The sequence below is a fragment of the Oryza brachyantha genome, chromosome 3 (genome assembly GCF_000231095.2).
Source record: "Oryza brachyantha chromosome 3, ObraRS2, whole genome shotgun sequence".
Taxonomy (NCBI): Eukaryota; Viridiplantae; Streptophyta; class Magnoliopsida; order Poales; family Poaceae; genus Oryza; species Oryza brachyantha.
The window spans coordinates 27,889,432-27,915,148 of record NC_023165.2 but is presented as its reverse complement, the minus strand read 5'-3'; the positions used below and the strand labels follow the sequence as shown (position 1 = coordinate 27,915,148).

The 25,717-nt window shown below is 38.5% G+C and overlaps 4 protein-coding genes across 4 annotated transcripts; 3 read left to right on the top strand and 1 right to left on the bottom strand.

The window, feature by feature from the left end:
- The first annotated feature begins 1,917 nt into the window (after positions 1 to 1,917).
- On the top strand, positions 1,918 to 6,659 carry LOC102701344 (triacylglycerol lipase SDP1-like). Its single transcript, XM_006650711.3, has 4 exons — positions 1,918 to 3,109; positions 3,663 to 4,529; positions 4,890 to 5,033; positions 5,129 to 6,659. The coding sequence occupies exons 1-4, from the start codon at positions 2,567 to 2,569 to the stop codon at positions 6,065 to 6,067; spliced, it is 2,493 nt and encodes an 830-aa protein (XP_006650774.1). The 5' UTR covers positions 1,918 to 2,566; the 3' UTR covers positions 6,068 to 6,659.
- A 36-nt stretch (positions 6,660 to 6,695) lies between these two features.
- LOC102708142 (zerumbone synthase) lies at positions 6,696 to 8,585 on the bottom strand. Its single transcript, XM_015835346.2, has 2 exons — positions 8,366 to 8,585; positions 6,696 to 7,744 (listed from the first exon to the last, which is right to left on the bottom strand). The coding sequence occupies exons 1-2, from the start codon at positions 8,407 to 8,409 to the stop codon at positions 6,943 to 6,945; spliced, it is 846 nt and encodes a 281-aa protein (XP_015690832.1). The 5' UTR covers positions 8,410 to 8,585; the 3' UTR covers positions 6,696 to 6,942.
- A 6,509-nt stretch (positions 8,586 to 15,094) lies between these two features.
- Positions 15,095 to 17,375, top strand: LOC102707857 (mitochondrial Rho GTPase 1-like). The gene is made up of 4 exons (XM_015835082.2): positions 15,095 to 15,625; positions 15,931 to 16,074; positions 16,393 to 16,569; positions 16,820 to 17,375. Exons 1-4 carry the CDS (start codon positions 15,512 to 15,514, stop codon positions 17,084 to 17,086), a joined length of 702 nt encoding a protein of 233 aa, XP_015690568.1. The 5' UTR covers positions 15,095 to 15,511; the 3' UTR covers positions 17,087 to 17,375.
- Positions 17,376 to 18,873: 1,498 nt separating this feature from the next.
- On the top strand, positions 18,874 to 25,272 carry LOC102701067 (mitochondrial Rho GTPase 1). Its single transcript, XM_006650710.2, has 14 exons — positions 18,874 to 19,179; positions 19,331 to 19,463; positions 19,556 to 19,702; positions 19,993 to 20,169; positions 20,283 to 20,531; positions 21,248 to 21,316; positions 21,452 to 21,507; positions 21,677 to 21,758; positions 22,362 to 22,573; positions 22,671 to 22,734; positions 23,137 to 23,249; positions 23,620 to 23,770; positions 24,578 to 24,764; positions 25,044 to 25,272. The coding sequence occupies exons 1-14, from the start codon at positions 18,965 to 18,967 to the stop codon at positions 25,115 to 25,117; spliced, it is 1,929 nt and encodes a 642-aa protein (XP_006650773.2). The 5' UTR covers positions 18,874 to 18,964; the 3' UTR covers positions 25,118 to 25,272.
- The last annotated feature ends 445 nt before the right edge of the window (positions 25,273 to 25,717 follow it).

Sequence of the window (25,717 nt, the reverse complement as noted above, 5' to 3'; positions counted from 1 at the left end):
ATTCAAATATGTGATGTGACAAGGGACTAAAAAAGTCCCTGGATCTAAACAGCCACTAACATAAAAAAACTTGTATGGAAAATTGATATTTTTGGCACAAATTGTATAACACGTCACTTTTTCTTGGCACTTGTTCCAAGAATCAGAGACTAAAAAAGAATCACCATCGCGAGTGCATGGTGTCACATAAGGCCAAACAAATTTGTTGGTTGGTGTCATTAAGCTTTGCTTGATGGTGTCATAAGTTAAAAATTAGAACAATGTGACTAGGCTAGTACTTAAGTCATTGGTGTCATCTGACACCACTACTAATACAGTGGCTCCGCCCCTATGACAAGTCATATTTAAAGTTTTTTTTCATAATAAAATAAGTCGCAAGCAAATAAATGATATTTTATAATATTTGACAAGACAAATGGTCAAACATTTTAATTAAAAAAATCAAACATTTTACGTTATGAAACGGAGGGAGTATAGTAGAAGCACCATAATTTTTATTTGGTTGATAATTGTTATTTGATTGAGACTACGTAATAACGTACCGTTGTATAACGATAGGACTGATGACTAGATATTGGTCTGGTATATATTTATATCATGTTTATAAGATTATCCCGTTTCAAAGGTATCAGTTTTTTTATTTATTTCTGTTATTGTTTTGGAGATAGAGAAGTCATTACATTAATCGAAGAACGCAAGGGATTTGCTATATCATGATGTCTCACGTAGATTTTATCCATATAATAAAGATAAGAATTATATATACTGTAAAATCTAACTCTGCTTTTTAAATCAACTATATGTGCAATATAATAAGCTAAACATTGTATATCGAATTTAGTTATACCTTTTAATTTTTTTATTATGTATAAAAAGTGACCTCTATAACCACACAGCCAATTATGCATTTTAAATACATCTAGAAATAAAATTGAACGGAAAATTCCGCTACTCTATTTGGTAGTAAATCGAAGCACCCCTTGCTTTGAACGTGTGGAAATTAAGGCCCCCTTTGATTCAAAGGAAATTCATAGGAATTTTAGAGGATTTTATTCCTATAGAAATTTTTCCTACAAAGCTCTTTGAATCAAAGAAACGAACCCTATAAAATCCTATGAAATTCCTCTGCATTGCCTCTTCATTTGGAGAAAATATAACAATAGGTAGAACTCATGGAAAAAATCCTATTAGTCTTTATCTCTCCTTAAATTCATGTGTTTTTCCTGTGGGCCAATCAAACGGTCATTCATATGTTTTTCCTGTGTTTTGCAATCATTTTCTTTACACTTGTATTCCTGTCAGAATCCTATGTTTTTTCTATTCATCCATTTTTCCATTCCTGTTATTCAAAGGGGCCTACATTAATTCAACTTTAGGCCTACTCAGTTTGGAGGGAAACTTATAAGGATTAATTTTTATTGAAATAATTTAATCCGTAGAAATGAAGTATCAGAAAATGAAAGAAAATTTTTCTTTCCTTCAAATCGCATAGAGAAAATATAGGATTTTTTTTATGCATGCAAACCTCTTGAAAAAATTATCCGTATCTATTGATGTGAGCATACATTCTCATGTCTTCATTTTCCATATTCGTGTATATTATCACCTTCATTTTTTCGCATCCAGCCTATGCTTATAAGCAAAACTTTAAAATTTTTAATAATTTAGAGTTGGTTTTAAAGTTTTCAGTATAGTTTATTTTTCGGTCTTTACTTTTAGATAAGTAATAACATGTACGTAGAAATTTTATTCATAATTTATTTTTGTTCGTAAATATTGTTTGGTTTCTTGAACCCCTAAAATTCCTCCAAATGTTGACATATTCACATATAGTGTTGTGGGTCTTCAACACGACGTCCGGTTTATCCATTGCCTGCCCAATATCTTAAGAGAAAGTTTCAAGGGTTACACTGTTTGCGCTCAAATTTCAATTTTTTTAGCTCAAGGCCTCAATCGTCCTGCTTGCGCCATTAAAATTCCTCCCACCAAATCTCACATCACGCACAGTAAGGATGGTGGACTTGCGCTGTACATAACGAACTGGTTCTTGCTTCCACGCTTGCTCCACTCCCCGTGGAGTCGCACATCTCCCCTCACTTCCACGCAAAGTATTTTTTTCTCTTGTGAGATTGTAATCTGCTTGATTCATCCAAGACTGTCGGGAGCTTGCGCTTCCAGTTTCGGCGAATTGATTCTTTCCCCTACGTTTTCTTCCCTCTTGATGCGTATCGATTTGAGAGTGAGATCAAAACTATTTGGTTCTGGGGGTATCTGGGTTGTTTTAGCTTCTGATTTCTTGATCCGGTAGCTTGCGCGGCTCAAAATCCGAATCTTTTAGCTCGGGTTGCGTGTCTGCGTTGCTCCGTTGATCGTTTGTTCGGTTCGAAGATCAGTTTTTCCCTGTAACGACGCGGGGCGATACGAATTGGGGATTCTGACATTTGGTTTCTGCAAAGAAAAGTTTCTGTATCTGCAGTTGTTTCTGCTCGAAATTCAAGTCTTTTTTTGGGGAATTGTACAAGTTTTGACTTCTCAAGAACAGCAAGATCGATTTCTAGAATCGCCAATGGACTTGTCCGGCGAAGCAAGCCTTGGGGGCTTCAAGATCGGGCCGTCGACGCTCGTCGGCCGCGGGGTGGCCGTCCGCGTGCTCCTGTTCAGCTCGCTGTGGCGCCTGCGCGAGCGTGCCTACGCCGCCGCCTCGCGCGTGCGCGGCGCCGTGCTTCCGGTGGTCGCGCCCTGGCTCCACCTCAGGAACACCCACGGCGTCCTCCTCATGGTAGTCCTCTTCGCGCTGTTCCTGAGGAGGCTCTCCGGCGCGCGGTCACGGGCGGCGCTGGCACGCCGGCGCTTGCAGTGCAAGAAGGCGATGAGGCACGCGGCGAGCTACGAGGAGTGGTCGCGCGCCGCCAAGGTGCTCGACAAAATGTCTGAGCAGGTCAATGAGGGTGATTTCTATGACGAGGAGCTCATCAGGAACAGGCTGGAGGAGCTCCGGAGGCGGAGAGAGGAGGGGTCGCTCCGGGATGTGGTGTTCTGCATGCGTGGTGATCTCGTGAGGAACTTGGGGAACATGTGTAATCCTGAGCTTCATAAGGGCAGGCTTGAGGTAATTAGCAAACAGCTTGCCATTCTTTGTTGAACTAGTTCATGTTATTTACTTTGTATTGGTAAAATGTTTTACGTTGAGGTTTAAATGTCTTATCCCTCTCTATGGTAGATATGCATTTTTAGACATTTAGTCATTGTGGTGACGATTGCCCTGGAGGCCTGGAGGTATTTATGCGTCATATAGTGTCATGTGCTGAAAATGACATTGATTGTTTTTTTCCATGTACTGTGTGTGCAAAAAAAGAAAACTGATCTTTATCATTTGATGTCAAGGTTGTGCTAAATACCATTAGATGTACATATTCAATCATATTAGGGTAATCGTCCTGATTATGCTTGAACCTCTTATTTGATCAAATAGTTTAATTTATATAGCTCATTTTTCCATGTAGTGTGTGTGTCCTAAAATGTTTCCATAGCTCACTATCTGTTCTGGTACTACACACCCATAAAAGGATCATTTTTCTGGCAACTGGGATTTTTGCATGCCCTGTTATGAAATGTTAAAATGTTATCTTTCATTGTCTAAAAATTTGTTTGTTGCAATGCAGGTTCCTAAGCTTATAAAAGATTACATTGATGAGGTATCTGTGCAGCTGAAAATGGTATGTGAATCTGATACTGATGACTTGCTTTTGGAAGAGAAACTTGCCTTTGTTCAAGAGACCAGGCATGCCTTTGGGAGGACAGCATTACTCTTAAGTGGGGGTGCTTCACTAGGGTCTTTTCATGTAGGTGTGGTGAAAACACTGGTTGAGCACAAGCTTTTGCCTCGAATAGTTGCAGGATCTAGTGTTGGTTCCATCATATGTTCAATTGTTGCTACCCGAACATGGCCTGAGATACAGAGCTTCTTTGTGGACTCATTGCAGACCTTGCAGTTCTTTGATAGGATGGGTGGAATTTTTTCAGTGACAAAACGGGTTATGACTTATGGCGCACTTCATGACATTAGCCAGATGCAAAGACTTTTGAGGGATCTGACTGGTAACTTAACGTTTCAAGAGGCTTATGACATGACTGGCCGTGTTCTTGGCATCACAGTTTGCTCTCCTAGAAAAAATGAGCCACCCCGCTGCCTCAACTACCTGACATCACCACATGTTGTTATTTGGAGTGCTGTGACGGCCTCTTGTGCATTCCCTGGACTCTTCGAAGCTCAGGAATTGATGGCAAAGGATAGATTTGGTGAGATAGTACCCTTCCACGCACCCTTTTCCACAGACCCAGAACAAGGTCCTGGAGCATCAAAGCGTCGGTGGAGGGATGGAAGTTTGGAGATGGATCTTCCCATGATGCAAATAAAAGAGTTGTTTAATGTAAATCACTTCATTGTGAGCCAAACTAACCCTCATATCTCTCCACTCCTCCGATTGAAGGAGATCGTCCGAACCTATGGAGGTCGCTTTGCTGGAAAGGTTTGTCTGTAACCCTAAGCAGTAGGCACCTTAATGGCACTAACTTTATGGCTTAGGGTATGGCATATCATAGCTTGCAACCATGTAGGTCATCTTGTAGGTAGTTAATTGTGTTCCTGTTCATCATCATTATGTTGTCAATTTTGCACATATTGCTGCACAATGCATAATTATCCATGGAAGTAATGTAATATCTGGTAGACTGAGAGGTTTATTCAGTATGAAAATAAAGTTCTTTTACAAATACATTGCACCTGAATTATGCTCCCTAAACACTATGAAAAAAGTTCTCTTTGAAATTTAGATTCCTAAATGCATTTCTCATTAAAATTTTGATTCCTGCTATTCTTATTTGTATAGCTCGCTCGTCTTGCTGAAATGGAGGTTAAGTACAGATGTAACCAAATCCTAGAAATTGGCCTCCCACTGGGAGGACTAGCAAAATTGTTTGCTCAGGATTGGGAGGGTGATGTCACCATGGTTATGCCAGCAACAGCAGCCCAGGTTTGCTTTTTGACAAATTAACTGTAGGTTATATGGGCGAACGCAAAATTTTTTGTCACAATTATTTTTCTTTGCTGTATTTTCCCAATTTTCAGTACTTGAAGATTATACAAAATCCTACATACGCGGAGCTGCAAATGGCTGCCAACCAGGGTCGCAGGTGCACATGGGAGAAGATCTCTGCTATCAGAACAAACTGCGCTATTGAACTTGCGTTGGATGAGTCCATTGCCATCCTGAACCATAAAAGAAGACTAAAAAGAAGCATGGAAAGGGCAGCTTCTGCTTCTCAGGGATATACATACAGTTCAATACTCAAAACACCAAGGAGGGTACCATCATGGAGTTGCATCAGTCGAGAGAATTCTTCAGGATCTCTCTCAGAAGATTACTTTGCAGCTGCTAATTCATCTACTCAGCAAGGTGCTATTCAAGTTGTTACCACACCGAACATGACTCATCATGATGGAAGTGAGAGCGAATCAGAAACCATTGACTTAAATTCCTGGACTAGGAGTGGTGGACCTCTGATGAGGACTTCATCAGCTGACATGTTCATCAATTTCGTTCAGAATCTTGAGATTGAGTCTGAGTTCAATAGGGTCTTTACTACTGAAGATGAGAATAAACACAATTTGTCAGGATCTACCATTTCTAAAGATTTATGCCCAAACTATAGTTCTCAAGTTACTACACCAGATACAGATAGAAGCACATACACTTCAGAAGCCGGGTCATGCAATACTGGAAACAATATTACTAGTCAACCCTCTACATCTACAAGCATTGCTGTTACTGAAGGAGAATTGCTGCAACCAGAGAGGGCTACTAATGGAATTCTAATTAATTTTGTTAAAAGAAACAGTGTGTTTGATGAGCATGACAATGAAGCTGAAACCGAATCATATGTGGATACAACACATTTGGACACTTTTGATACCATCTCAGCTTCCGACTGTCCTGGAGATAACAAAGATTCTTCAGTTGCTCATACTGATTTTGTAACTTCACAACATTCTTCAGCTGATGAATAGATCGATGCTAGAGATTGGAAGATTACTTCTAATAGCTTATTACAGCAATGTCGTACATGAAAGCTAAAATGGCTCCGTTTAGAGAGCAACTAATAGCACCATATGGGTTGACTGGTGAGACACATTATACGTTAATGATATGCCTCTGTTCTGGTGCATGCATCTACTACGAAATCACTGCTTGTCGCATCACACATGCATCTGTGAAATCGATTGGCTGAGATTTTTCACACTTCACATGCATGCTGGTAACGGAGCATTTAACTTTTTGTCACTCTTACCAATGTTCCACTGGACCCATATGTCATAGACTCGTGAGGGTCCATATATCATAGATAGCGAGTGACAAATCTATTTTGAACACTTGTAAGAGTGGCAAAAAGTTAAATTTCCCGCTGGTAATGGTACGCTGAATATTTGGATGCGGCACGGCCATTTAAATCCCATGCTGTCAGTTTCTTCTATTATGAATCGAGCCGTTGGGTAAAGTCCATCCTATACAATATTTGTCAGCAAATTAAAAGAATCTCCACCTCAAAAAAAAAAAAAAACTTCAGAGAAACCAAAGATTCTGTTAAGAGTGAACACCCTACTTGCACTCATATCACCTGACACTCAGGACTCAGTGACTCACCACACATGAATACCTTGATGCTACATGAATTCATACCAGAGAATTGTAACATCATAGCGATGATAAAAATCAATGGTTTGTCCTTAATCACCAGCAATACAATTATGGTACAATACAATACCACAGGCACAAGATTGCCATCCTTACTGACACACTTATTTTAGGTAATTGATCAAAGTTCTGAAATCTGAATGGTACATTCATCTGAAACTAGAGTGCCAATTGGGCCTAACAAGTTATGCTAATCCTCAAATGCTCTCAGATTGAGATTCACAGATGTGAAGCCACCATCCACCATGAGGTTGAGAGCGCTGACGTACCTCGCTTCATCGCTTGCCAAGTAGAGCACTGCTTCAGCAACATCTTTAGGCAGCAGGTCAACACCTTTCAGGTTGGCTTCACCACCAACAAAGGCCAAAAATCCTTTCAGCGCATCATCCTTGCGTTCGTCCTCAGGCAAATACGGCATAGAGAGAGCCGTGGGCACCGCATAGGGAGACACGCAGTTCACGCGTATCCCATGCTTCCCCAGTTCAGCAGCGACATTCTTGGTGAGACCCACCACAGCATGCTTGGATGCTGTGTAGGCATGAGGTCCCAGCCCTCCCATGACACTGGCAACACTTGCCAATGAGATGATGGAGCCCCTCTTGTTTGGGATCATGACGCGTGCCGCGTGTTTCATCCCATGGAACACGCCGACTAGGTTGATGTCGATTACCTTTCTGAATTCAGCAAAGTCGACGTTTCGGATATCTGTGATCTTGTTGCCCGTGATGCCAGCATTGTTGACTATGATATCAAGAGTGCCAAACTTTTCGGCTGTTGCATCGACTGCTCGGCTTACTTCCTCCTCCACCGTGACATCGCAGTGGAGAAACAAGGCGTGTTGGTCACCTCCAAGGGAGTCCCAGAGCTTCTGGCCTGCTTCGTCTTTGATGTCTGCAATACAAACCTTTGCGCCATGCTCTCTAAAGAGGCGGACAATTGCTTCACCGATACCTGAAGCACCACCGGTGACCAGCGCAACCTTGCCTTCCAACCTTTTCTTCAGACGAAAGAGCTCATATCAAATTCAGAGAATGGACAAATATACAAATTGAGTCTAAAATCAGATCACCGCCGTTTCATGAAACATATATGCATCCTGTCACATTCACACCTCACAACTACACTATCCCTGGTTAACGAGAGATCATGCGAAAACCATTGCAATTTGCAAAGGTGCTCTCCTTACACAAGCACCCAGATATATCTAACCCCAATTCTTTCACAGCTGCGTTGACTTTTTCCAGATTATTTCTTGAGTTTTGTGCGTACGTTTCTTATACTATTAATTAGAATTTCATCATCTCACCTTTATGTCACCTTTATATAGAGTAGATTTCTAACTTTACAGTAGTTAATTTCTTCGTTTATACCATTAAATAGTTATAAAAAATCAGATAATCTTTTCTTCATTAACAAAAGAACACACAGCATGTTCTTTTCAGCTACCGGGAGCAGTCAACCTACCGAGCAGCTAAGCTAGCCCACCCTGCTGGGGAGCCGGGGGCTGGGATCATGGGGGCAAATCCCACGATTCGAGCCGGCCAGCATCAGGATCGGGCGAAATGGATACGGCTGCGAGCAAGGATCGCGGGAGGCGGCAGCCAGGTACGTACCGCGGGGCAGGGGAGGAGGAGGAGCCGGCGGCAGCGGCGGACATCGTTCCGTCCGGCCTCGTGGGGGCCGCCACAAGATCGCGGCTCCGGCGAGTCCGGAGAAGTGTAGCTAGCTCTCCGGCGCTGCTCTGCACGCAGAGACGGAAGTCGTCGCCGGTGGCGGTGGCGGAGCTCTGCTCGCCTTGCAGTGGTAGGGATTGGAGTGAGGATGACTTGGATCTCACTCACCTACTGGGTTACTGTACATGTTACTACAAGTCTTATAATTTAATCAAAGGATTTTTTTTAACGTACTCTTAAATTATTGTGAGCAGTTTGGATCTAAAGATTCTAGATGTAGTAGAAATTTTATAGGTATAAAATAAGAACTAAAATATATAACACTAAGATAAATTTGTGTGTCATATATTATGTTAAAATAGATGAATTGGTAAATATATATTACCAAGGTTCCAAATAAAAATTTTAATATACTTATTAAAATATATACTTAAATTTACTATACTACCACTACTAGTAGTAGCGTGAGGTACCGTAGCATTGTCCTAATAAAATAGTGTTATTGTCTTTTTAACGCACACTTGATTATCGATTTCTTTTATAAACTTATGTAATTAATATTTATTTTGCTGTGATTAGATTTATTATTAAGATATATTACAGTTTTATCTTTTATGTCCATATATTTGTCTACAAGTTTTTAATAAGATATATAGTCAAATATTTATCATATATTTGTCTAAAAGTATTAATATTGTCATATATTAAAATATGGAATACGTATTATACATTTATCCCGAGATGCGAACTCGCGATCAATCAAAATCGACAGGAATCTTCGTCTACTCGTACTACTGGTACAACAGAGATCCAGGGGAAAAAACAAGAAGCGAATGCACGGAGAAAGAGACAGGAGGAGAATGTGTTGGCTACGTTAGGCTATGTTTAGATTCTTCGAAATAGCAAAAGTTTTGTTATTTTGAAGTATTTTTTTAGTAAAACCGATCTAAATAAAAAAATGATAACTTTGTATTTAATATTTGGCAGTCTATAGTAGCAAATTTCACCAAAAAGTACATAGGGACGCGAACCACCTCTCACTTTTCTCCAAAAATGACAAATTTTACATACCTCTAAATACCAACTTGTAAAAATGCAATGCTAAAACTTTTGCCACCAAAACTTTTACTATTTACCATTTGTCATTTCAAATGCATCTAAACATGGCCTTAGATACTTTAAAATGACAAAAGATTTGTTGTTTTGAAGTACTTTTTGACAAAATGGATCTAAACACTAGAGTAAGAAAATGGTAACTTTGCATTTGGTATTTTGCAGTCTAGAGTAGTAAATTTCACCAAAAAATGTATAGGAACGCGGAACACATCCCACTTTTACCAAAAAGATGGCAACTTTTATATGACTCTAAACACTAAATTGGAATAATACAATACCAAAACTTACAAAGTCATTTTTGCAAGTTGGTGTTTAGAGTCATGTAAAAGTTGCCATTTTTTTAGCAAAAGTGAGAGGTGGTCCGCGTCCCTATATAATTTTTGGTGAAATTTACTACTCTAGACTGCCAAATACAAAGTTGTCATTTTCTTACGTAGTGTTTATATCCATTTTACCAAAAAGTGCTTCAAAATGGCAAAATTTTTACTATTTTAAATGATCTAAACATGACCTTAATTGATGAGGATCAGGATCGACTGTAGTTGCCAGTGTAACTGTAACTTTAACTTTAGTAGTTGCACACTTGCACTATAACAGTAGGATAAGAAATGAGGGGTCTAAATTAACACACTACTGTATCAATGTTCTACTGTAAAGGAAAATGTTATTTTATACATCTATCTGGATCATTGAATCAAAATATGAATAGTCTATGCATCAAAATATAAATAGTCTAGATTTTATGCGGTACTTATTACGCAGCTGTAGGACTAACTGCATTTGATCTCGATCCAATTGCAGATGCAGTGACCATTTCCTGCCGCGAATCGGGGCTCTTTTGCAACAAAGCAATTTTGAATTTCCTGAAAGATTAGATATATGGAAAAAAATTGTTATGTGATTCTCTGTTATAAATGAATGTCTATTTTAAATTTCTCTAAGATTACTTAGAAATTTCTCAAATCATAAGGATTTTCATCTTGAGGTTCAACCTCATCAAAAATTTCTCTTACTTCTAATTTGTGTGTTTTTCATGTGTTCGATCGAAACACTCACTTATAATCACTGTGTATTCTGATTCTTGAGTTTTTTCCGTACTCGATTAAATCAGTTATTAATATATATATATATATATATATATATCTCGTATACACCCCTAAAATAGATTTTAGCTTTATAGAAAATAGTTTTATCGTGTACGCTATTAAATAGCCATGAAAAATCACGTATCTAAGGACAGCAGACGTTGCAGCGTCCATATGATGTATGAATGGTCGTGTTTTTTCTTTCTTTCCTTTTTTGAGAGGATGAGTGGTCGTTTTGGCCGACTGCTGTGGTGCTGATGATACATACAGCACACCGATGAAAGGCACTGCTCCGTGGCAGCGATAAGGTTCGCTACGATACGAGAACGAGCAGCTGCTGCGACTCGGGATTAAGGGTGTTTGTTCCCGAGATTTATTTTTAATCTCATATCGGACGATTGTTATTATAAATTATAAACGTAGATTATTAATAAAACTCACATATAATCTTGACTAATTTACGAGATGAATCTAATGAGCCTAATTAATCCATAATTAGTCTATGTGATGCTATAGTAAACATTTGCTAATTATGGATTGATTAGGCTTAAAAAATTCGTCTCGCGGATTAGCTCTCATTTATGAAATTAGTTTTTTTATTAGTCTATATTTAATACTTCAAATTAGTGTCCAAACATCCGATGTGACATGGCTAAACAACCCTTAAGGCTGTGTTCGGTTAGACTGATAAGTTAACTTATCTTTCTCGTTTTTCATGTATATATTTTTCGAACTGCTAAACGGTGTATATTTTGTAAAATTTTCTAGAGAAAAGTTGTTTTTAAAAACCATATTAATTTATTTTATATTTTTTAATAATTAATAATTAATTAATTATATATTAATCTATTACTGTGTTCTCCGTTAGGTGTGGACCACAAGCTCTTACCCCTTAGATATTTTTATATAAACGGAAAGGATCTATTCAAATGTTTTACTAGTATCCCGAATATTAAGTTTAGCAAGCAAGTTCAGATTTACTTCATCCATTCTAGTTTATAAACAATTAGTACTGGATATGAGTATATGATACATCATGTTATTATGAAGCCAAGCATAGATAAATAATAAAGTGGGACTGAATATTTAGGAAATGCATAGTTTACTTGAGAAACAATATATGCCATGAAAAAGAATACCAATGACATATATACGATTCTTTCATCCGCTCCGGTCCATTCATAAAAGGCAAGGCTAAAAGGTTAAATGAGTATAAATATTATTTATTCTCTAAACTAATACACAAGTGAACTTAAAAAAATAGAAAGGATACAGTCATCAGCTACCACGGTTAAAAGGAATCCTTTCCAAACAAACAAAATTAGAAAGAACAATGACCAAACAATGTCAGAAAAAATATTTACCTCTATCTTTTGGCTTTTGCTTATGCTTATAGCCCAAAATTTAATTTTTAATTAAAAAGTTCATTTTTGAGTTTTTTTTATTGTAGTTTATTTTTTAGCTTTAGATTTTTTAGCTTTAAATAACAATGAGTAAGGACAACCGTATGGTACTTGGTACCCATTGGGCCATTTGATTGCTCGTTTTATTGACGGTTTCACGATACTCAGCAGCTTAATTGCAAGATAAAAAGAGGGCGATGCACTTATGTCGGACGGTTTAAGGAAGACAACGAGAATAAAACACGTACGCCAATTGAACTGGTCCCTTTTGATTGCAACGGCTCAAGTTTGACTGTTTAGATAGGCCAACCGGTGAAGATTTTGCACCGATCCATCCCAGATCTAAAGGCTATAATAAATTAGAGTGATGTGGTAGGCTGTGGAAGGAGAGTTTATTAAGCACTAATTGTACTTAGTGAGGAATCCGGGGATCAACTATATAGTTATACTAGATAATACCCCGCGCTTTGCTACGGGATATATGGATAAATATATGTTAAATAAATTGAAATAGTATATGAATATATTTAATTCGAGATACATGGATGAATGTAGGTAAAATAAGTTAAAATAATGGATGAATATACATTGAAATATTATGAAAAATTATTCTGAAAATAGTAGAGAGGACGATGATTTGATATTGTCGCATATTAATATTTAGAATATAATGAATTATATATAATGTAGTATGATTACATGAACTTTAAATATAATAGTTGCTAATGGGTTACGACATGTCATGTTTGTTTGTTTGCATGTGAAGCTTTCGTAGCATGCTTGCATGAGCTTTAAATATAATAGTTGCTAGTGAGTGATGAGGTCATGCGTGAATGTTGAGCTTTATAGCTAGTGAGCAAGAACTATACAGGAAGAATAGATAGGAGAGGGTGGGATAACTTTGACTTGCTTTTTTTAAAACAAAAATGTTAATAATACTTAGAAATTAGTCAAGTTGGTAACATGTGTACAGTATTTATTAATCATATAACCATTTTAAAACTATTAATGATCAAAATTAAAACATTTATGGTCAATGGGGCAAGTATTTAAAACAACATAGGGTGGGTTTGTTCAGTTCGCGAAAATTATTGGGTTGGGTGTCACACCGGATATTTGACCGTATGTTGGAATACTATTTCGATGACTAATTAAAAACTAATTAGATAGGGTGGCAGGAAACCATGAGATATTTTAAAGCCGAATTAATCTGTTATTAGCTCATGTAACTTACTACAACAGACTAATCGTGGACTAATTAGACTCAAAAGGTTCGTCTCATAATTTCTTTCAAATTGTCAATTACGGGGTGTTTAGATGGCAAAATTTTTGGGGAAAGAAGTCACATCGAACGTTTGACCGGATGTCGGAAGGAGTTTTCGGACACGAATGAAAAAACGAATTTCACAGCTCAGCTAGAAACCGCGAGACGAATTTTTTGAGCCTAATTAAGCCGTCATTAGCACATGTTTGTTACTGTAGTACTTATGGCTAATCATGGACTAATTAGACTTAAAAAATTCATCTCAAGATTTCTTCCACAACTGTGCAATTAGTTTTTTGATTCATCTATATTTAATGCTCCATTTAAATGTCTAAAAATTTGATGTGATGTTTTTAGAAAAAAAATTAGGAACTAAACAAGACCTTAGTTATTTTTGGGAACTGATTAGGCTCAGAATGTTCGATGTGACGTTCACCCGTTACATTGAATCTTTGGACACGTGTATAGAGAATTAAATAAGTCCATGATTAGCCATAACTGCTATAGTAACTCATATGTGTTAATGATAGATTAACTAGGGTTAAAAATTAATCTTGTGGTTTCCTAACACCCTATGTAATTAGTTTTTTAATTGGTCGCTGAAATAGTCTTTTAATATTTGGTCAAACATCCGATGGGACACTTAACCCAAAAATTTCTGCGAGCTAAACCAAGTCCTTAGTATCCTGGGAAAATAAATGGGGATAGGAAACAAAAGGATTTGAAATGGGTAAATTGTTAGACAGCCAAAATGGGAAAATAATGTTGGCCATGATGCTTAAACACTCAACACATGCATGCATGCATCTTCGGGCCGAAATGGTGGTCATATTTTTTGGGGAAAACGGATCAGTCAACAAAAGGAAAAAAATGAAGTTAGTTGGCAATGACTTGTGCTAGATTGCTGGAGTAAATTGAAGAGATGATGCAGGTATAGATATTATTTCAGCGACTAAGCTATAGCAGGTGAAATGTCACCCGCCTGATAGATTTAACGATTATGCATGGATGATGATCATGTGAATTTATGGGAAAAATGGAAAGAGGGGATAAGAAGAGAATAAAGGACATCAAAGCCATTAAGGATGACTCTTTATCCGTCTATCACGATGGCATCGGTTTGCAAAACATTGTGTTGGAATCGGACTCTCAAGTGCTTGTGAAGGCGTTGAATTCAACTGAATATGATTTTGCTCCGGCAGGGGTGTTATTCAGGGAAGCCAAATTCATCATGTCTTTCTTTGTTTCGGTGGCTATTTCTTATACTCCTCGATCTTGTAATAAAAGTGCTCGTGAACTAGCACGGTGTGGGCGTAGTTGGGACTCGGATCATCCTGTTATTTGGGCTGATCCCCTTCCGGAGTTTGTAAACAGAATTTTGGTTCCCGATTTGTCTGAACCCATATCGTCTGAATAAGAATCCACGAGGTTTGATTTCAAAAAAAAAAAAAAAAGTTACTCCTACGTGCTTGCGTTTGCATGGGGATCGGATCTAGTTCACATGGATTGATTGCTTGCTTGCATGCAGCAGGATCATGGGACGTGGAAGTTGGACTGGGCTTGAGTTGCAACCCCAGCTATGGAAAACAGAGCTAAGGAAATGTAGAGCGTTGAGATCAAATCTAACAACCATCATTTATTCTACTCGTACCATTACAGCCATCGGCGATGTAGATCCCATCCTCCGCGCATGTAGTGGTAATTATTTTTGCGGGAAAAATGTAATGCTAATTATCATTTTCCATCACAATAGAGACGCGAATCTGGATTCTGGTATTGATTATCCCTACTCTTTCTCCTCCTCGCGTAAATAGTGACCCGTCGGCTCCACTCTCCTCCTCACGTAACTCGCACACAAACCATCCTGAAACCCTACACGTAGTACAGGAGATTACAGGCGTGCAGAGCCATGGGAGCTGTTGCGTCGTCGGCAAGCCTGGTGGGCAGCAGGCAGCGGGCCGGTGCGAGGGTTGTCGTCATCGGGGATCCCGGCACTGGCAAGTCTAGCCTCATCGTCTCTGCTGCCCAAGAGCAGTTCCACAAGCATGTCGCACGGGTCGTGCCGCCCACCCGCCTCCCCGCCAACCGCTTCCCCATCCCCAACCGCATCCCCATCACGGGTTGTTCTTTACGCGTGCATTTTTTTCGTTGATTCGTGTGGATTTCACCGCCGAGTCCCCCTGCCCTCTATGGATTCAGCCCGGAGCGCAACAAGGAGATGATCGTCGAGTGCCAGACGGCGGATGTGGTGGTGCTCACCTATGCCTGCGACAGTCCGGTCACGCTCAAGCGGATCACCACGTTTTGGCTCCCCAAGCTCCGACGCCTCCAGGTTAATCTTCTCAACTTACAGTTGGATCAATCGCCATCATGCATGGTTGACTATGTGGGCTTCATGCATAGTTGACTATGTGGGATTTGGATTGCATTCTTTTGACTATATTATTCACAATTTTTGTACGCATGTTTTTTATAAAAAAGTGTTTCGTATAGTTTATTTTATTATCTTTGTATAGTAGAATTTTAATTTATATAATATCAATCATAAAATTAAATAATATTTTATCTTTCATGCACATAAACAATATAGATGCAATGATTTTGTTTTTTGTTTTTGTTTGCATGTGGCAACTGAAGGCACCTCTCATTCTCGTGGGATGTAAACTGGATCTTAGGGACGAGCAGCAGCAGGTCAGTCTTGAGCAGGTGATGGCGCCCATCATGCGTAGATTCAGAGAGATTGAGATAGGCATTGAGTGCTCCGCACTTCGCCAGATCCAGGTTAGATGTGTGACGATGCCTTCATATTCATATATTATTTAGTTGTCATTCTATAATTGTTGATTGATCTGAAATGTTTAGGCTTACTATGCTAGTTCATCAATTGTCATTTTATGTTTGCTCACGTAGAAAAATTCTCATAAACATATCATGATGACATTTATCGTCTATCCTAGCTTATAAACTTGTAGTTTTAATTGATGCCTTATTGAGATACATAATTACATATCTTATACTAGGTTTGGGTTATAATTGTTTTCTTTTTGCAAAAATATGAAAAATAACGTGATCGATTGTTTTACTAATCAATGTTTGTAGGTGACTGAGATATTCTACTATGCCCAAGAGACCGTGATTCACCCAGTAGACCCTATATTTGATTATGAGACTCAATTTCTGAGGCCACGATGTGTGGCGGCTTTGAAACGAATATTTTCCTTATGTGACCGTGATAGGGATGGAGCACTAAGTGACGTGGAGTTCAACAAGTTTCAGGTTCGTACTCATGGAGAGGTTCCTGTTTCCTTTACCTGCGCTACAACAAAATATAATTAGTTAATTACTATTCTATAATCAATCTTTTTCAATATAGTTAAACATATATATAACCTTGTTCATTGTCTCTAAACTCATGTATCTTCCTTATCATAGTATATTTTGCGGTCATGTTGTTGTTAGTGTTTCTGGTATTGTTAGTTTGCATTACAGGGTCAACAATCCGTCTAATCTCTTTCTTGCTTTATAGGTCAAATGCTTTAAGTCTCCTCTTCAGCCTGCTGAAATTGCAAGCGTGAAGAGAGTGATTTGGAAGCATATGCCTGAAGGAGTGAACGACAATGGCCTTATTACCTTCATCGGATTCCTCTACATTCATGCTCTCCTTATAGAGAAAGGACGGTTAGAAACTACATGGACCGTCCTTAGAAAGTTTGGTTATGACCATGAATTACTTCCTTCTAGATATGGATTTTCTTGGTGGCTAAGGGCATTAACCTTTCGAGGCTATTGGTGACCAGCTTCCAGCTGGGCATATTATTTAGGCCAGGCATCTAGCTAACTTGTAGCATTATTCGTATTGGTGGTATTTCTTCAGCTATATGTAAACGGATTATTATTTTTATTCCAATGTTTGTTTCACTCCACTGTAGAATGTGCTCATAGCTACTTACGGCCTACTTAATTGCAATAATGGTAAATTTTAATACGAAGTTGATCTCGGACCCTAGCGATGATTATTTCAATGGCATGCGAGTATGTGACCACTGAGATTTTGCCGAACCTTTTCTTGTAATAGATGTCTTCCATGGAAGTTCTTATGTGAGAGTGCTAGTGTGGGTTAATTCAAGCTAACTTAATTTTTTTATTATATATAGTTTGCATACTTTGTACTTCCTAATGTTACAAGAGACGTCGTCTCAATATTTTATCATCGTGATAAACGAAAAGAATATGAATACAACTTTTTTATATGTGTTTTAGCGATTAAAAGCAAATATTGAAAAAAATAATAAACTCTCCAAAATTATCTCCAAATTTAAAGTTAAACTTTTAAATTTTGACTTATAAACATAAGCAGAAACAACAATAATGCTCAAACGTCTTCTATTGCCCCTAGGACATACAAAAGACGAAGATCTTGTACTACCGATTCGTTTCGGTGGATGAAATTGGTCTATTATCTGCATGCAAAATGAGAAGAATGATTAATATACATCAATTGAATATTTTTATCACATGACTATTTGTTTTATTTAAATTTCCTGTGCAAATACGTGGAACGTAAATTATAATTAATTTACATATTATAATTAATTCAAACATAACAAAATAAATGACACCCCATCCAGTCAAAAATATGTATCGTTCATGACAAGATTTAGTTAAACTTCTAAAATTCCAAGCATCAATAATTTTAAAAAAATTAGTTTAAATACAAGATAAATACTATACATAGATTATCCTCGAAAAGTATTACCATAATATCATAAACTTATATGTTATAAAGTTATTTTAACATAAAACTTATTGTAAGAATTTTAGAGATTTGATCAAATCTTATCCTAAACAACAAGATTTTTTAACAGAAGGGAGTGATTAGGCAATTTTTTAAAATAAGTCGAATAATCAAATATGTGACAAAAAGTCAATGGCATCATATATTAAAAATATGGAGATATATTAATGAAAAAACTAAAAAAATAACTTTTATATAGGAAGTTTTTGCAAAAATGTGTCGTTAATGTTTGAAAAATGCCCTAACGAAAAACGAGATACAAGCCAATCACACGAGCCAAAAAAAAGGCATGGTTACGGTAGCTTTTACTAGTAAGGGTATTAGTGTAGTAAATTTAAATCTAGCTATATATTTTCATAACTATATTAAATATTTTATTTAAAACTTCGGTAAGATATATTCACCAATTCATCTATTTTAATATGATGTATTACTCACAAATTTACCATAATATTATATATTTTAGATCTAATCGTATCTTTATAAAATTTTAACTACACATTCACCAGCGTGATATAAGAAAAATCCGTTGTATCCAAAGTAATATACGGCTGAGAGGGTACCCTAAAAAAAAAATCATACCGCTAACGTTGCAAGCCTCTAGTGGGCTGACTCATGAAAGCCCATTGAAGAATCGGCCCAGCCCACGGGAGCATCGAGTCGAGGAGTGAGCGAGCGAGCGTCGTCTCTTTCTTTCCTTCCAAGGCGAGGCGAGGCAGTAGCAGCAAACCTGCAATAAAAAGAGCGAGGCGTCCACCCCAGCGGGCCCCACTCTCTGACGGCCGCCTCCCCCCCCGCGCGACGCCACGCCACGCCGCGCCCAAATCTCCCAAAACCCTAGCCGCGGCGGAGGGAGGGGAGGAGAGGGCGAGAGCCATGGCGGCTGCGGCGACTGCGGCGAACCTGGCCGGCAAGCAGGGCGTGCGGGTCGTCGTCATCGGCGACCCGGGCACCGGCAAGTCCAGCCTCGTCGTCTCCGTCGCCACCGAGGCGTTCCCGGAGAACGTCCCCCGGGTCATGCCGCCCACCCGCCTCCCCGCCGACTACTTCCCCGACCGCGTCCCCATCACCATCGTCGACACCTCCTCCAGGTCCGGTCACCCCCCCAGATCGCGCCGCGAATCGGGTCGGGCTGTTGATGGATTCGTGGGTTCCTTCCATTTCGGTTGTTTTTTTTTTCTCCATTTTGGGTCTGGTGTTGATTCGGTCTGTGCTGTGTGCCGCGTGCCTGTGTGGATGCAGCCCGGAGCAAAGGGCGAAGCTGATCGCCGAGTGCCAGGCGGCGGACGCGGTGGTGCTCACGTACGCCTGCGACAGGCCCGCCACGTTGGAGCGGCTCAGCACATTCTGGCTCCCCGAGCTCCGGCGCCTGCAGGTTCGTGCTGTAGGATTGGATCGGCCGTGATGGGATAGTTTTGTGGTCTATCCGATGTGATTCTTGTGTTGTTTGCTGCCTGCATGTCACAGTTAAAGGCACCTGTGATTGTCGTTGGGTGTAAGCTGGACCTTAGGGACGAGCAGCAGGTCAGCCTTGAGCAGGTGATGGCGCCCATTATGCAGACATTCCGAGAGATTGAGACCTGCATTGAGTGCTCTGCGCTTCGCCAGATCCAGGTTAAAGTTGTGCAATCATGGTTCCTTGTTGATTATTACTACTAACTTATTGGTCATCCTGAAATGGGAACGTTCACTAGCTGAATTGCCATGCTTTTATGGTTGGGTACATAGTCCGCAACCAGACCCTAATGCTGTTATATTCTGAAAATATATTTTGTTTACCTTGACCATGTATCAGTTGTACTATGCGCTTGGTAATTTTAATTAGTGCCTTACTGAGATAGAATTCCAGATATTGTTCTGGGTTTGGTTTCAAGAATTAGAATATAATGTACGAATACTTGCAGGTGCCTGAGGTCTTCTACTATGCCCAGAAGGCAGTGCTTCACCCAACAGCTCCTCTATTTGATCAAGAGGCACAATCTCTAAAGCCACGGTGTGTGAGGGCTTTGAAGCGGATATTTATTCTATGTGATCATGACAGGGATGGAGCACTCAGTGATGTGGAGCTCAATGATTTCCAGGTTTGTATTCACCGAGGCTGCTTTGCTTTCTGTAATTAAAATAAGGCCAACTAGTTCTTTTTATTGTCATTCTGTTATTTCTGGTGCTTGTAATAATCACTTTTGGTTTACAGGTCAAATGCTTCAACGCTCCTCTCCAACCTACTGAAATTGCAGGTGTGAAGAGAGTTGTTCAAGAGAAGATGCCTGAAGGCGTGAATGACAATGGCCTTACCTTGACCGGATTCCTTTTCCTTCATGCTCTTTTTATCGAGAAAGGACGACTAGAAACTACATGGACTGTACTAAGGAAGTTTGGTTATGATAATGAAATCAAGCTTAGAGATGACCTTATGCCAACAATTAAACGAGCTCCTGACCAAGTAATGTGTTATTTGGTGCTTTTACTGTTCAAATTTTATTTTATATTGAAACTAGATATTTCTAGATATTCATTATTTGTCCTGTGTGCTGTTTAGCATCCATGCTATGTGTTGCCGCGGCTTCATATATTAAAACTGATTGTCAGATGTTTCTTGAACCATACTGATACTGCTCCTTGTAGCATTATTATTCCATCAACTGTAAAATTTGCTCTTTTGTTCTTTCATACCTTGCACCCTTTGATATCCTTGTTGCTATAACATTGCTACTGTAGTGGAATAACCCCAGTCTTAGGAATAAGTGTGCCTCTTAGGCCACTCTAGAAATTTCATGTTAGTGATTATGTAAGATTGTTCGAGACCATCTTAAAGTACTCCTCCTTTAGGGTGGATGACTGGGTCTCTATACCCCTTCCCGCAGTTTTCCTTATTATGACAACATGTAAGTATGTAACTCCTTGGTTCTTGAACAATACAAAATACACATGGCCAGCCCTTTCTTCTCACTTTTTGTTGTGCATCCCTGGAGGCTGGCATTGCTGGCAAATAATATATTCTTTAGTCTCATCACTCAGACGATTACTTTACTCGTTGATTCCAATAGTATATCGGTTGTTTAACATCACTAAGCATTTATCTGTGTGATTTATCATATTTTTGGCTCAATATATTTTTGTGATATCAAATGTGATGACAATGACATTTTTTCCTTGCAGACCCTGGAGTTAACAAGTCAAGCTACTGATTTCTTAAGAGGAATTTTCAATATGTTTGACACAGATAATGTAAGCTTATCACATTTGATAGACACAATTGTTTTACTGTTGTGTGAATGTTAGTCAACCTTTAGTTCTGAGCATTTTATTTTACCGAAAAGCGTCATGGTTGATCAGTTCAAAATGCCTTTTCTGTATGTCTAGGATGAAGCTTTGCTACCTGCTGAGCTGGATGATCTTTTCTCCACTGCACCTGAAAAGTAAGTTGATAGAAGGTCCTGTCCTATTTATGGTTGACACTGTGATTGTAAAATAAAGATAACCAAAATCGTCATGTAATCCTGTATTCGTTTTTCCTTGGAGGATTTGAATGAATGAGTTTTATATGCTTCTATTTTCCTTGCTGATACTCTTTTGCTGGTATTTCAGCCCATGGTCTTCTAATCCGTATGTGGACTGTGCTGAAAGGAATGTCTTGGGTGGGTTGTCACTTGAAGGATTTCTCTCCAAGGTACTGTCTCAAACTAAACATTCTACTAAGGTCCTCTTTGTTTGAGCTTAGGCATATTGGCTTAAGCTTTTAAGCGGACTTTTTGGTTTATATGATTTATAAGCTGGTGACTTAAAAGCTTCAAATTTAATGTTGGAGCGCAACCTATATTCCAAATAAGCCAAAAAAGCTACTCGAGCCTAGCTTTTGGCTTTAACGGTGTAAGAGGTTCTTTTGGCTTTAGAAGAACCCAATAAAAAGTTGCTTGTTTGTTTAGGCTTATGTTTCTTGGCTTAAAAGTCAGCTTATAAGCCCAAACAAAGAGGGCCTAAGAGAATAACACTGAACACAAATACACCAACTGACAATCATGCATGATCATCTGCAAATTACTGTGTTGTTGATTCGGTTTGATATTAGAAACAAAACCCCTTTCTCTACTTAGAAACTATGTTTCATGTTTGTTGATTTAGTTATCTTGTAACATTGTCTTATCTTTCTTTCTTTTGTTCATTAAACTTTATACGTATGAGTTGTACATTTTCACTAGTATGTAGAACAGTGGTATCATGGTTAAATTATTAGACTATCTTCCTTTAATGATTAAGTATTCTGTAATTGCAGTGGGCTCTTATGACACTTCTAGATCCAGCAAATAGTTTTGCCAATCTTGTATATGTTGGCTATTCGGGTGATTTTGGCTCAGCATTTACCACCATGAGGAAAAGACGTGTTGATCGGAAAAAGCAGCAGACTCAACGGAATGTTTTCCAGTGCTATGTTTTTGGTCCCAGAGGTGCTGGAAAGACTGCGTTGCTACAATCATTCCTTGGAAGGTGCTCTATGCATCTCCTAGTGTTTTACAGCATGTGCTTTATATCTTTATTACTACTATGTCTATTTCTTACCATTTGTATGTGGTCCTTGTTCCAGGCAACCTTCTGATGCTCTGCCTATGAATGGCGAACGGTTTGCGGCAAATACTGTTGAACTTTCTGTAAGTGGTCAAGACTGCTTTCACCATATGAAAACATCCTATGATACGTAAAGCGTGCAAGGTTTAATTGTTTGCAAATTTGTTAATGTTCTATGATACATATAAGCACTTCATTCTCTGTTAATATAATGCTGGCCAACATATCATGTGGAATCAAGTATTCCAATCTGTTGAAATCAAGTATTGCAATCTGATGGTAATGGACAGGGCATCACCCCTTAATGGACTAGTTCTTTTCAGTGGTAGTTTTTGACAAAAATATATTATTATTATACTTCAGTCAACATTGTCAGTTCCAATTATCACCGTGCTATCAAATAAATGCAATTTGGGTATTTAGCTTTTGCCAATTCTGAGTTATTTCATAACAGTTGGTCTGATTGAATAATCTTGTTTTTGAAGGGGTTCAGAAAGACACTTGTATTTCGAGAGATTCCTGAAGATGATGTCAGATCATTACTGACTGATAGAGAATCCTTGGCTTCCTGTGATGTAGCAGTATTTATTTATGATAGGTATATATTATGCCAAGTTCTATTTCTTTACGACCAAGAAATCTCTCAGTGCACGGTCTGAAGTAACTGAATTCTTTCCCTATTAGTGGTAGCAATTCAACTTGTTTATAGACATGGGTTAAACCAGGAATATGAATTGTTTACTAAATGTGTCATGGTTTTGGAGAGTTGTAACGGATGATGTTTATTAGCGCAAAGGATGGTAGAAAATGTAGTATAACAGGCAATCTGTTGTCTTTTCTGGAATATAACAATTTCAAAAACTACACTTAACAGCAACCACTCCTGTCTACATCTTTTCATGCAAATTGTATATGATTTTCTGTACACTACATTTGACATCTTTCCTGTACACCTGTTGAAATGGCAGCTCGGATGAACTTTCTTGGCAAAGAGCAAGGAATTTGCTTGTGGAAGTTGCTACACATGGAGAGAACACTGGCTATGAAGTTCCTTGTCTGATTGTGGCTGCTAAGGATGATCTTGACCAATCTCCATTGGCTCTACAGGAATCAACGAGAGTAAGCTTGAAATACATTGCATGCTCATTACCAATTTGTCATTTTTCTCTGAAAATCATTTGCCATTGTTTTATGTGATAGCTGGCACTAGAATCAGATATTTGATATTTCTGGCTTGAACATTTGAGTTGTGTACTAGTTATATTTTGGAAGCTGTTTCTCTTTACATTTGTATTCACACTTGTTTATATATACAGCGCAACGTAATATATATATATAATGGTGGGTGTATAGATTACTGATCATGAATACTGAAGATAGTATTACTTCCAATTGTACTTCTACTGATTTTTTTCATACATAAATGGCTAAATTAATGTTTCATCCGTTCCACATTATAAGACTTTCTGACCTTGTCTAGTTTCATATGTGTGCTAATGAATCTAGACACATATGGAGGGAGTAGAAGGGGAAATGCACTTCTAGTTCTATATTTAAGAACCAGGGCATGCTCAAATCTGCTGCTATGCAGCATAACTCCCAGTAACATTGGTGCTTTTCCAAGTCAAGACCAATACATATCTACTGGCGTGTAAACTTGGTCTTGATATTGCATGTATGGTTCACTTTCTGGAGAACAGCTGGGAAATCTTCAAAGATAGAAGCTTTTAGCCGCTGGGATTATTTGATATGTCAATTAATATGTTTCTTTAGAAATATTTCATTATTGGTTTTTTTATGTGACGCATGTTGCATTGTGCAAGTGGTTCTCTCAAATTTGCTTATTACCCACAGTTCTCTCTTCAACTATGGATTATTTTTTGTTGTCTTTATTTGCTTATTGACCATAAAGTTATGTATTTTCAGGTGAGCCAAGACATGGGAATCGAAACACCAATTCCTATTAGCGTGAGGTTGAGAGATTTGAACAATATTTTCTGCAGAATAGTCCATGCTGCGCAGCAGCCACATTTGAGCATTCCAGAGACTGAAGTTGGGAAAACACGCAGGCAATACCGTCAACTTCTGAACCGGTCCCTTATGGTTGTCTCAGGTAAGCCAGTTTTGCACTCAGTCCCTGTTGCTTTTTTACTTTTGTTGCTTGCATTCTCTCTTACCACTAAATTGTACCAAACATACTATAGTAGTAAAAAAGACTGGTGTAGTATAGCAATAGATATATTAGATCAACAAAGTTACTAGAAAGTTTATGGCAATATGAAATAAGTGGTTAGTAAGTGGGATTATTGTTGGTGGTGTGCCAATGAATGCAATAGTTGTATAAGTTCCTTCTGAGTTCTAACCCAACTGATACTGTACTAATAATTTGCAGTTGGAGCTGCCGTTACAGTTGTGGGAATAGCTGCTTACCGAGTCTATGCAGCTAGGAAGAACACATCGTCTTGAAGCTCCCTGGACAGTGCTGAAATAAAAGTGCTTTTCTCCTTCCACTGCCCATCAACGGGATCGTTTCAGATCAGTTTTACTTTTTGAGCTTCATAACGTGAAACTTTTGTCCTGAGCTCGTTTATGTAGTTATGTACAGATGTGTTCTCAGCAATGAACCGTGCTGCATATTTGATTTTCGCATTTTGCGACTAAAGATTATGTAGCTGATAAACTGCTATGACTGATTTAGCTTTGGCAAAACATTAGTACTGCCGTAAAATTTTGTTCTTTTGGCAAATGAACTGGTTTCGGTTCTTTTTCATCAACCCCTATGTATTCTTTCGACATTCAAGGATGTTCTGCGAGCTTATCCTTTGGCTCAAACTTCTTTAAATTTTGGATCAACAAGATTCTAGTATGATATACTACGCTTGTCACACGAACAAATTAAACAAAAATGTTCTACCGACGTATTAACTAATCTCTTCAGTAGATTTGGTACATTCCAACGAATCTCACATTCCTGTTAACAAAATCTATTTACACGCCATACCGAAGTTCAGGAGATGAAATCAATCAATCGCCGGCATAACAAATTCAGCATAAGTAAGAATATAA

Coding starts and splice junctions, on each gene's coding strand:
- LOC102707857 (XM_015835082.2), top strand. CDS start 15,512: ATGATCGTCGAGTGCCAGACGGCGGATGTGGTGGTGCTCACCTATGCC. Junction 15,626..15,930: donor CCAAGCTCCGACGCCTCCAG/GTTAATCTTCTC, acceptor TGGCAACTGAAG/GCACCTCTCATTCTCGTGGG. Junction 16,570..16,819: donor TGGAGTTCAACAAGTTTCAG/GTTCGTACTCAT, acceptor CTTGCTTTATAG/GTCAAATGCTTTAAGTCTCC.
- LOC102708142 (XM_015835346.2), bottom strand. CDS start 8,409: ATGTCCGCCGCTGCCGCCGGCTCCTCCTCCTCCCCTGCCCCGCG. Junction 7,745..8,365: donor TCCTCCTCCCCTGCCCCGCG/GTACGTACCTGG, acceptor TCTGAAGAAAAG/GTTGGAAGGCAAGGTTGCGC.
- LOC102701067 (XM_006650710.2), top strand. CDS start 18,965: ATGGCGGCTGCGGCGACTGCGGCGAACCTGGCCGGCAAGCAGGGCGTG. Junction 19,464..19,555: donor CCGAGCTCCGGCGCCTGCAG/GTTCGTGCTGTA, acceptor TGCATGTCACAG/TTAAAGGCACCTGTGATTGT. Junction 21,317..21,451: donor ATATGTTTGACACAGATAAT/GTAAGCTTATCA, acceptor CTGTATGTCTAG/GATGAAGCTTTGCTACCTGC.
- LOC102701344 (XM_006650711.3), top strand. CDS start 2,567: ATGGACTTGTCCGGCGAAGCAAGCCTTGGGGGCTTCAAGATCGGGCCG. Junction 3,110..3,662: donor TTCATAAGGGCAGGCTTGAG/GTAATTAGCAAA, acceptor GTTGCAATGCAG/GTTCCTAAGCTTATAAAAGA. Junction 5,034..5,128: donor TGCCAGCAACAGCAGCCCAG/GTTTGCTTTTTG, acceptor CCCAATTTTCAG/TACTTGAAGATTATACAAAA.